The 12,824-nt window shown below is 37.3% G+C and overlaps 1 protein-coding gene across 7 annotated transcripts in view; it reads right to left on the bottom strand.

The window, feature by feature from the left end:
* The window catches only part of rai14 (retinoic acid induced 14), a 191,062-nt gene that overhangs the window by 105,043 nt on the left and 73,195 nt on the right, over positions 1 to 12,824 (bottom strand). The window contains exon 1 of one of the 7 annotated variants that reach the window (XM_039759649.1): positions 7,101 to 7,118. The exons of the other annotated variants lie outside the window; for them this stretch is intronic. Coding sequence (XP_039615583.1) covers positions 7,101 to 7,103 — 3 coding nt within the window. The 5' untranslated portion in view covers positions 7,104 to 7,118. Of the gene's footprint in view, positions 1 to 7,100; positions 7,119 to 12,824 lie in introns of those variants that run through there. 7 annotated transcript variants of the gene reach the window in all.

Raw genomic sequence — 12,824 nt, 5'->3', positions numbered from 1 at the left:
TAGCATTATATGAAAATTAACAGTAACATAGTTAAAAAATGTTAAATTGAATGTACTATTCTGTACTAAAAGGTAATAATTGTACCATAACTTCATGCGACCTCCAAAGCAATAGAAACTAGTTATTTACCTGTCAGCTTTCACTTTTTAAATTATAATTTTGCCTTCAATTTTTAATATATTCTAAAATAAACAGAAACATATAGCAAGATCTCAAAAATTAATAAACATAAAAAGACGCCATAGGTAAAATAATCATAATATAATTTGTAATGGTACAATACTGCCAAAAAACTCTTATGTAAACAGGAAACTAGATCCTTCTAGATCAGCTTATCTGACTGACAGTCATTTCTCAAGTATCTTAACCTCTGTTTGTATAAATTCCCTCAGCTTGCAGTTTTACGTTTTTTCTGTTTCAAGTAATGCGTGTAAGTTGTGGATAACCTTTGGTGAACTGTGAATTGGTCAAATCCTAAGAGGTTTACTACAAAAAAAAAAAAGCCAAACTTTGCCTGTAATTTATTCATGCTGTGATAGAAACTAATGTGCTGTAAGACTGGGCGTTGGGAGAAGAAATAAACAAATCCCAAGTGTATCTTGATCACTGTGATAAAGAGCTGTTAACTCTGCATGGCTTAAAGTATTTCTTCCTTTTGTAAGTTAGAGTGATTTAATTTGTAAAAGATACCTGGTCTCCAACAAAGAATAGTAGTAGCAAAAATCTGAAAGGTGTAATAAGAGGACCAGGACCAAACTAAAACTTTGAACGATGATATTTTCATATCTTCCTTTTTACAAACCCAATAAGTAAATATAAAATGATCTTGGGTTTACAGCACAGTGTATTTCCTGACTAATTTTATAAAATCTAAAGCATGCTGTGGTGGTAGTGGTGGTTCAGAACAGGCACAGATACAGCACAATGTCTCACCCACACATGATGAACCACCTCAGGATCCCAATTATGACTCTACTGCATGCTGTGTTATGATACTAAATTTATTTCCTTTTTCCATAGCTTTTCAATTCACAGGTGCCTATTTACTAAAAGTCTTAAATTTAATATTCTACCCTAAAATGTTACTGGAATAGCAACAAAAGAAAATGAATAATATAAAGAGAAAGGATATTCAGTGTGACCCACAACCAGGCACAACTTAAAGTGGCTGTTTAACAATATATGTGCATGAAAAAAACATACAGTTCTTTGTTAAAAGAAAGAGAAATACTTTCTAAGCTCCTTAAACAAGTGAAAAGAAAGGTAAGGTATTAGGTGTTTCTTTACTGAAAATTGAGAAAGGAGAAGCATGATTAAATGTTTAACAGAGAAAGCCCAAATGAATTCAAGAGTTATGCCATACCATAACTATTTGCTGAAAACAGCCGCCCCAGGAAAATCACAATTGCAGTTAACAATACAGCAGGAATGGTTACTAGGGCTTGCTTTTCAGCAACAGAAGAATCAACTAAAAACAGTAGTGTAAAAAAAAAACCGAAAGCAACAATTTTAGCAAGAATTACATATGAGCAATACAAAACCTGAATATACACAGCACTACAGTATAAAACAAACATTACATGTACCGCCTTCACTGTGGTCTCAAATGATGCAAGGTAATGCTTAAGAAAAAAAATGTAAATAGACAGACAGACAGACAGACACACATACATACATACATTATTAATCCCAAGGGGAAATTCACATACTCCAGTAGCAGCATGCTGATAATAAACAATATTAAACAGTGATAAAAATGCAGGTATAATAGACAATAATTTTCTATAATGTTAACATTTACCACCCCAACAAGGTGTAATTGAAGAGTCACATAGTGTGGGGGAGGAGCGACCTCCTCAGTCTGTCAGTGCAGCAGGACGGTGACAGCAGTCTGTCGCTGAAGCTGCTCCTCTGTCTGGAGATGATCCTGTTCAGTGGATTCTCCATGATTGACAGGAGCCTGCCCAGCGCCCATCGCTCTGCCACGGATGTTAAACTGTCCAGCTCTGTGCCTACAATAGAGCCTGCCTTCCTCACCAGTTTGTCCAGGCGTGAGGCGTCCTTCTTCTTTATGCTGCCTCCCCAGCACACCACCGCGTAAAAGAGGGCGCACGCCACAACCGTCTGATAGAACATCTGCAGCATCTTATTGCAGACGTTGAAGGACGCCAGTCTTCTAAAGAAGTATAGTCAGCTCTGTCCATTCCTACACAGAGCATCAGTATTGGTAGTCCAGTCCAATTTATCATCCAGCTGCACTCCCAGGTATTTATAGGTCTTCATCCTCTGCACAGTCACATCTGATGATTACTGAGTCCATGAGGGGCCTGGGCCTCCTAAAATCCACCACCAGCTCCTTGGTTTTGCTGGTGTTCAGGTGTAGGTGGTTTGAGTCGCACCATTTAACAAAGTCCTTGATTAGGTTCCTATACTACTCCTCCTGCCCACTCCTGATGCAGCCCCAAATGTGTCTATTAATGCTCCATCAATGCTAATTTGTGCATGACTGTATTACAGGGATTGGCATAAGATCTTGGTCTAGCAATATTCAGCACCAGGCTGTTATTATGAACAAGCATGATTTGAAGAGTACTTGTACAACAGATCATGGGGCATCTTCCCTTTCATCTCTACTCATTTTAAACTGCAGCTTTAAATGAATATGATAGTCAGAAACCCATCTCAGGAACACGTGTGTAGGGAGCAACTTCAAGACTTTGGTAAGGTTGGAAGGTCAGAACCTGAGGGTGGTAAGATAGTTGCTGACTCCTTCTCTGTTTTTAACCTCAGACCACTGTGACAGATGACCAGGGACCTTTGCCCACCGGGACGCCTGGAGAAGGGAAGGACCAGGAGAGGAGCAGCATCTTCCCTTGAAAAAAAGAGGGCAGCCCCCTTGGATTGCATGGGGGCCACGGAGCCTGGAAGTTCAACCCTGTCGGGGTCCACAGCCACCGCCAAGGTGCACCTAGATGGTTCCAGAGCCATGGACTGCACTACTTCCACCACACCAGGAAGTGCTGCCAGAACAGGAACCAGATACACCTGGAATGCTACAAGGTGCCCATGCAGCACTTCTGCCACACAAGGAACCATAGGCACTGCTCTTAGAGTAATACTATATTTGTAATCACACAAATCTACTTGTAGAAAAACACATACACAAACCTACACATAAGTACACTGGTATGTATTCCTGTATGTGCAGGTTGGGCAGTTACCATCCACCAAAATCTTGGGGATACTGAAATGTTTATGGTGGGATGCCTTTCCTAATACCAACCTTATTAGTACATATCACATATATTAGTCTACAGTGTATTTCTAAAAGTTATACTGAGATCTTCCTAAAATGTATGAACCCCAAGCTCTTTAAAACAGCTACTTAGTACACATCATGATGTAAAATAATCAAAATAAATTTTACTTTGCTGCTCTTCATTATTCTCCTACCTCTGTTATTAACTTGTCATTATTCTTAAGAAACTCCCTTTAAGCCTATTTTCCATTGAGTATTACCATCCTGCCTCATTTCTGCCATTCCTATCCAGGTCTCTAGAATGCAAAGTCCGCAAACAACTTTCCACTTTTCTCTCCAACAACAATCTACTAGATCCTCTTCCATTTGGATTCCACCAGCATCAGTCTACTGAAGCTGCACTGCTTACTGTCACAAATGTTCTTTATTTCTTCCCTCGGTAAACTCTGAGTCAGGTTGTTCTGCTTTGGACCGTTCAAGTCCTACCTTTCTGGATGATCCATTTGTCTATCCTGGTCTAATTGTCTTCTCCACATAAAATCTCCACAGATGTGTCTCAAAGATCAGTGTTCGGCCAGCTTCTCTCTCTTCTCTGCATTCACTCCTTAGGCAATGTTATTTCTTCAAATGGCTTCTTCTACTATCTCTGTTCTGATGATGTAAGAGGGAAATGAGCGGAGCATCTGTGCAATGGTCAGGTTTCAGCCCAGATCTCTAGCTATTCCACTGCCACGAGTTAGATATCTTGTGCTTGCCTTCTGATTCTCCTTCCTCTAAAATGTTGCATATGAATATGTCCTCCATTCAAAATCAGATACTGTCTAGAATCTTGGCGCAACTCCAGATTACTCACTTTCATTCACTGAATATATTTTCTAAATGACTCAATCATGTCCCTTCTTTCTTCATAATATTTTGGATTTGACTCTTCCTCACAACTCCTTGTTCAGGTACTGGTTCTCCTTCAGCTGGACTATTGCAACTCTCTTTTGGCGGGGCTTACTTCAACTGCTATCAGACCTTTCCAGCTCCTCCAGAATGTTGTCACTCTTAATATTCCTGTGCTTTGGTTTCTTCACTGGCTTCCTGTTGCTGCAAAGATACTGTACAAAACTTGTCTTGACATATTGTTTTCTGAATGGTCCTGCTCCTCAACACTTCACGTCTTTGGTCTGTGACAAGACAGAACAATACTTCTACATGATTGGTCCAAAGCAGTGGAATGATCCCCTATTGTCTATCTGAACTGTTATTCAGTTCTAGGTGTCTTTTGAAAAGGCAAGTTTTTGTTAAATATTTTGGACCTGCGTTGTTTCTCTTCTACAGGATAGCAGCTGTTGAAAAGACAAAGCTTAAGATAATGACTTTTGTCTTAGTCTAGTTGAAGATTTTATTATGCTGTGCTATTAGTACCACTCACTTCTACTCTTTTTTCAATCATTCTAGTATGTATTATAAGTTGATTTGTAAGTTATCTTGGATAAAGACACCTGCTAAATAGATTAATAATACTAACAATAATAGATTATTGCACTTCACAATATAGCCAGTACGCATATGGGATATGTCACCTTAGTCCTGAAGTTTGCCCATTTTCTCTTACATGACACATTTTGTCATCATAGCTGAATAACTGCTTATTTGAAATGCTGCATGATGAAGCAGGCATATTCTTCATAACTCCTTAAGGAAACCTGCACAAAGTTGCACCTCATTTAGGCAAACATTCATTAATTCTATAACTTCTATAGTCAAATGATTATTTACCAAATGATCCCATAGCAATTCATATTTTTATGGTGCTAAAAAGCCTTCTAAAGACATATGATAAAGATCATGTGATTGAGAGCTAGGCAATCTCCTTGTTTCTAATACTTGTTTTCTATTTCATGATTTCTAACAAGCAATGCAGATCTAAAAGATTGTTGATTTACAGTTCTAGAAGGGGGACATCATGTCCAAATTTCCAAGCACCAGCAGCATTTCTGAAGTGTCTATCCCACTCACGACATCAGTGGTCGAATCTGTGCCCCCGATGGAATGCTAAAACAATAGAGGCACAAAGCAGTAGACAAAATGAACTTTTGCATAAGTTTATGGTGCAGTATTGACTAGTATTGTCTAAAGTGAAAGAGCCTGACCTCAGCCCCTTTTAAATGTCTATTAGACTACTGCTTTTATAATACACATAGAGGACTCTACAGCACAACCCTCTCATTAGAAGATCAAACTCTGCAGGTATCCACGGCATATTCTTTGCTTTTGGGCCCTCTTGTGAGACCAGAAGTAGTTTGCAGCAAATATAACAAATCCACAACAATACATGAAAGCGAGCAAGGAAACTAAAGCTGCAAAGCTAATAAACAATGAATGCATTCAGAATAACTGGCAAAAATAGCCTGTCATACAACCAGAAATGATACAAAATGCTTTAAAGTACATGGGCAATATTGTGTACTTTAAAAAAAGGTGACCAGCTTTGCAGTTTTTTTTTTCTTAATTTTTTAAATTCCCATTTGTTTAATCATGGACAACTGTCTGCCTCTGACCAGACAACCATGAAGTGGAATGTGACCACAAAACACTTGAAAACCACTGTCTTTTACAAAGATGAATTGCTCCTTGGTGTATCAGAAGAAAAAGATTTATTGCAAAATGTAAAAGTAAAAGTAAGATATAGCTGTGCAATAAACAAACTGCTCATGTACAGTTTAAAATGAATGTGGTCATGCCTAAAAGTGTGTTTTGCATGCTCTGTACAGTAGACCACTGAATTTCTCTATACAGCTGTTCATTTAAACATAATCTGAGAATTTAAGAACATAATAAAAAAAACACCAAAAACCTATTTGTCATCCTTTATATTTTAAAGAACCTTTACAAGGGAAACTCATAAGGGATGAATTTATTTTTTACACTTAACATAAGTTTCTAAAATATCACCTGGAAATAACAATAATAAATACGTACAATTAACATTGTACAGTACTTGTTGATTATGTACGATAAAATAAAAAAAAAAACCTGTCAGTATGAGCAATGTTTGGAAAAAAAGCTGGATGCATTATTACATTATCTAAATGACAAGATACAGTATATTACAATTGCAAAGCACAGGTAAATTAATTTACTTGGTCAGAGCCACACAGTGAGTCAGAAGATACCATCACTCCCATCTAGGCCACATACAACAACAATTCACATTACAACTGACATACAGTGGAGACCCTTTAATATGGGTCTTAGTACTTAACAGTATCATAAACTCCACCATTATACACTTAGCATACTGTACAGTTTCTCCACAGCACACACATTTGAGTAATATAATATAAGCTGATTTGTGTTTCCTATTAAATAAACTTAAGCGACATATCTAATACATTCCGGTTTATTATGTTGTTGCAGAGTGATAACGTGTTGCCTACTACAAGTTGTACATAAGTATTTTATGTATAAAAAATGAAATTTTCCAAAATTGTCAATCTTTTGAGTTATATATAAACAGTGCTTTAAAATATTAGCATTGCCTAAACAGATCTATTAATAAACTGATTCAAGTTTGCAGCTCAGATAAAATCTGTGACAAGTAGAAGAAATGAGCTTAAAACTGAACAGATGAACAAAAAAGACATGGAAAAAAAATACTTATGACAACTCCACATTAAAGCATAAAAATAAAAAAATTCTGTTAGTTTAACAAGAAATGCATAAAAGCAATAACATAAATGAAAGTGTTGAAACACTAAGGACAAATGGAACATTAAAAAAAATGTCATCGATAGTAAGTATATCCAATTCATATTATTTAGAGCAAATAAATAGCAGTGGCAAACATACCATTTGCACTTGACATGGAGAATCCTTTTCTTATTTTTGCTTGTTTTAGACAATTACACAAGACACTGAAGTTATGACTCTCTGAGTTAGGCATAGGTGGACTTTTCCACAGGAAACTGAAAAGATCTGTCATAGTTCTGTATGCAGGCAGAATGGACAACTTTAATGTGCAGACGATAAAGTCACCAGGGTTATAAAAGAAAAAAAAAAAAGCACGCAAACTGCATGAATAATGACATTGATTGACTAACACATTTACAGGGGAAATTCTGGCTAAGAATGATTAGGACTCAGCTGCACACTCTCTAAAACAAACATCACAAATGTGGAAAATATATGTTATAATAAAGCATACATCAAAATAGGTCTGATATGTTGAGGCGCCTGAAGTTTGTTCTCATTTTCAAAGTACTCTGACTTTTTGTGTGTGTTATGTTTAACTGTTGATTACCTAAACACAGAGCCTAAACAATTTACAGATATGTAATTCTGCCTCTCGTTTCATAAACTAAATACCATCCTCATTACAAAAGTAAGGCAAAAGTGTTTTGTTTTCTTCTTCTTCTTGTAATTACCTTGGTAATTAGAGCTTAAGATCAAAACCTAAGCGGGCGGGGAGGTGGCTAAGTCAGTGTGATCAGGAAGGGGGTTATTGGGTGTAAAGTTTTGTTTATTATGAACATGTTCTTCTTAAGTTTGCATATGCTGGATTTATGTCCAAGTGTCTGTTGATGCCGTTCTCATTTGATAGCCAAGATTCAAGCCAGCTCTCTGGCACTTTTAGTATTGGCTTTAAATTTTACTTGTACATTGTCCCGGTTAGATGTATGTCCTGTTGATTTATAGTGTGCGTAAGTTAATGTCTTCTGACGGCGTTGCGATGTTCCTGTATATGTGTTGCGATTCTTTTTGTTGTTTGTCCTATGTATAACCGCTGAGCAAGAACTGCATGGAATGCTGTAAACTGCATTTTGTGTTTCTGCTGTCGATTTCTTGTTATTAGCTTTGAAGAGGACCGTGCGCAGATTGTTTGTGGGTTTGTGTGCTATTCTGACGCCAGACCTGGCCAGGATTCGTGCTGCACCTTCAGACACCTTCTGGTGATAAGGGATTGAGTGCCAGATGGGGTGGGGGTTCTGATTCAAGTCGATTGTTTGCTGAGATTTTTTAGCATCTTCTGTGTAAGCTTCGATTAATGAATGTTTTTGAGTATCTGTTTGAAGTGAAAAGACGGAAGAGACGGCGTCTTTCATTCATTTTTGTCTCCTTCGTATTACAAGGAGTGTGGATTCTTCTGAATAGAGTTTTAACACAGCTCCGTTAATGAGATACGGGGTGGTTGCTGGCGAAGTGTAATATCTTGTCTGCGTAGCATTCTTTACGGTAAACACTTGTGGTCAGGGTGGCGTCATTATTGCTTTCAATGTGGATGTCCAGGAAGCTGATGTGTCAGTTTCATTTCTTTATCCATGGTGAATTGGAATGCAGGGAATATTGTGTTGATGTGGTTGTAGAATTCTTTCAGTTGATCATTTTTTAGTATGACGAATGTGTCGTCTACGTAGCGTATCCAAATTTTGGGTGTGAACTGCGATAGAGCCACATTTTCAAATCGCTACATTACCAGTTCCACTAGAAGTCCTGATAACGGCAATCCCATTGGCATGCCTTCTTTTTGAATGTAGTATTTGCCGTTGAAATGAAAGTGAGTTTTTTTGGCAAAGTGATATCAGGTGCATTATGTCTTTAGTGGACAGTTTGGTTCTTGCCACTATGGTGGGCTCACTTCCTAGTCTCATTAGTAGAGTTTCTGTGGCCAGATGAATCGGAATCATGGTATATACTGACACAACGTCAAACGAGACAATGACTTTGTCGATGGTGTGGCGGACAGCCGGGTTGGGGCCCAGGGTGGCCGCTAGGGGGGCTGTCTGGTTTTAACAGCCTGGCTGGACGAATCTTCAGCCCCACCCGGAAGTGCAATTAGGATCAGGTGGTCAATCACCCGGAACGCTTCCGGGTGGGCTATAAAAAGGGCCAGCCACCACCACTCCAGGAGCCAGGGTCGGGAGGAGGAAGACTACTCTTGAGAAGGAGTGGTGGTAAAGGAAAAGGATTGGTGGTGTGTTTGCTGTGCTTTGTAGTGCTTGGGGACTGTGGGTCACGAAGAAGACATGCGCCCATGGGTGAAGAAAAAATAAAGTCTTGTTTAGGTTATACGTGCCTCTGTGTCGGGTCAGGCACCTATATAGTGCCTTTGTTACAATGGATACATCTTTCATGTGTTGTAATGCCAACTTGGCGCTGTAAAAACTACTTTATGATACGTGATTAATTTTTCTCCCTTTGTGGCTCTCCAGCTGCAAATATGCATTTCGTATCACAGACCTTCTCTTCCGTATATATATATTCTCTAGTGAACCAGTACAAATAAGAGTCAATATGTCAAAAAACTCAGATATACAGGAAGATACTGCCTCTCAACATATTTTAAAAAAAATTAATTACTTCTCCAAATGATATGTTGCCAAATGCGGCAGACTATGCAACAGTCAATACCTAGACAAGTTGGAGCACACACACTTTTTCTAAAACATTTCTTCAATATACAACATAAACTAAAAAACAACAGATATGAAGAAACTAAGATGAAGTATTAAGTGCATTAGTAGGTATCATCTCTGGGTTTACATTAACAGATAAACCACACAATACTCAGAGAACAAATGCAAACAATATTTACCTTCTTGAAAACAAAAATACTTTTTCATTTTCAACAAAGGAACAAAGCAAAGTTTATCAAAAATTAAAAAGTGTATTAGTGACCCTAATTTAATGTCCTAATATTGATTAAGAATGCCCCACCTTGGCTGTTTCTGTGGCAACTTTATGTACACACAGGGCCACTTTGTAAAGTATAAACTTCTGTGATATCTAATTGATGAAGAAAAGTGTCCACCTCCCAGAACATCAGTGTGGGTGTAACAGCAAATTTTAAACTCTAATGAAGAATTGTAAAAGAATCTTTGTTGTATGAAGGCCTCTGCATTTACAGCAATTATTTCAGAAACAGCTCATTCTAAATGTTTGCATCTTTGCTAAGATTAATCACTCAGGAAGCTCTACCCAAGGCAATAAAACATGTTTTTTCCAATGAAAATTAAAATTTTAAGACCTGAACCTCAATTTTGACTTTCTCCTGAAAGAAGAACTTGGTCAGATCTTTTACAACTCATTAAAATGACCAAACTCACTGGTAAAAACATGCAAATAATTAGGGGGTGATGGTAGGGTGGTCAAACAGAGGACAAACACATTTTGATTTTATGGAAGCAATCACGTATATGTAGTGCACATAAAAGAAATAATCAAATGAAGATATGTATTAAATTAATTTATATATACAGACACTCAATATTTATTGCATTTCAGCTTTATAAAAAAAAACATTAGGGACAAGAGTGTAGATGTAGATTTTTATACTTGCATTGCATTGAATAAATATGATGTCTATAGCTTAATTAATTCTCGCTATGTATGATATCCTTTACTTGACTTATATTCATATATATTTATACACACATATTTCTGCTCTGTTATCCTTGGCAAATCACTTGTTTCTTATACAATTACACTGCTGATTGAAAAATGCAGGCGAGCAAAGTGTTGCTTATTTAAAAAAAGGGATCTGTCTTATCAGTTTCCTGCACTTGAAAGCTACATGATCCTGGGTGGCAGGCTTGATCAATTTACTGCAGCCTTGGAGAAACTGCCAGATATAGTTAAACATTAAGCTCATGGCCGGAAAAAAATGCTGTTGGCAGATGATAAGATCAGCAATTAAGTAAGGATACATGGTGAAAGTGACTTACAATAATACAGGAAATGTTTGGCATACAAATTTTATTTTGTTATGGCTAGACATATGCGTGGAGGTAGCTAAATGCTGTATCATTATTTTCTTTAAAACAACAATATGCATTGTTTTTATTTTATTTATGTCCCATTTAAACATTGCCAATCAGATTAAAAAAATCCACCTAACCTTTTACAGAATGTTGGCTTGTTCTAAGTGGTTCATTTGTACATAAAGTAAGTTTAGCCAAGCCAAAAAAAAAAAAAAAATCCCATTAAAGTCAATGATACAGTCCTTTCAAACAGTAATGCGCATATTTATTTGTCATTTGTTCATCTGAAGTAGAGTACACCTTTCACGCATTCCCTAACATGATAAGCAAAATCAGGTAGCAGCATATTAAACATACTGACTACCTTTGGTCAACAATTGTATGGAATACAACACAGATAAACATTTAAAAACAAAATGATTTACTATTTATGGACATCTATACAGTAGTTTAAAAGATAAGGCCAGCCTTTGAATGCCCTTTATGTTGGATAACAAGAAAACATGAGGCCACGCTGATTAATGAAAAAGACATTGGCATCATACTCCTTGTTTCTTGGGTGGCTACAGTGACTGCTGGATTTCATTACAATCAAAAGTTGTTTAGACACTTGTCAGTTAGAAGCCAAAGACCAACACCATTCCTTTAACTGAAAGTCTAAATTAATGTAATAGATTCTTGCCGCATGGTAGCACAAAGATTGCCTCACACCTCTAGATCTCAGGGTTTGTATCCTGACTAGGCACTTTCCAGGAAAACCTTTAATTTTCCTTCATGATTCAAAGGTGTGTTTGTTAAATTAATTAAGGTATTCAAAACTGGCTCAGCGTGAGTAACCAATATCGGCCTAAGTGGGTTGAACACATTGATTGGTGTGGTAAATCCTCACTCAGCTTTGCTCATTCTGAAATATGATATATCCTGCTTATCTAACAATCCTACTAAATAGAAAGGATACCAGTTTATAATAAAGTAGTTATTAAAAGAGTACCCAGGACCAGCAAATGCTGCAGATTTTAGGAAACGTGAGCTATCTGGATAGAAGAGGTGAACTTGAAATCTGCATGACACAAAGGAAGTAAATGTACATTACTTAAGTATATGAAAAAATATAGTTCATCTGTAAACTGTTTGAGATTTGAACCCATCTACCAATTTTCTGAACTGCTTGGTCAACTACAGGGTGTTGCCTGGCATAGTGGAGCTCTAACCAGGAGCAACACAAACAGAGACAGAACTTAAAATGTCACCAGGGCATCACAGGACACGTTCATGCGTACATTCACACTGATTTATACTTGCCAATCAAAGAAACAATAAGATGTATGTATTAAGGATGTGGGAAAGAAAGAAAGAACAAGCAAAACACCCACATGAACAAAGGAAACATTATAGTTAATCACTATCCTACAATGCTACTCGACTCCACTGCACTATGACATTGTCTTTGCTGCGTTTGTTCTCCAAGACTGCAGTACATATTAACATATTGTATAATATATAATGCAGTAAGGCTGGAAATTGACAATGAAAAAGCACCATTCAATACACACAATAAATACACCAATATATTATTAGTCACATTTTTCTATTAAAGTAATACTCCACTCAAAAATTATACTTTTTGCTCCCCCACCATAAACTATTGTGTCTCTGGGGGAGGAGCGAAAGCCTTAGATTCATTGAAAATTTTGATCTCCGGTTTTCGATTTTTTAGGGTCCCCGATGCCAAGAACATCAACATCTCGATTATGGGGGTGTGTGTGTGTATGTGTGTCACAGTTTCTTGAGGACGGTCTAGAACAGGGTGTCCAAC

This window comes from Polypterus senegalus, chromosome 7, assembly GCF_016835505.1.
Source record: "Polypterus senegalus isolate Bchr_013 chromosome 7, ASM1683550v1, whole genome shotgun sequence".
Taxonomy (NCBI): Eukaryota; Metazoa; Chordata; class Cladistia; order Polypteriformes; family Polypteridae; genus Polypterus; species Polypterus senegalus.
This window is presented reverse-complemented; position numbering and strand designations above follow the sequence as displayed.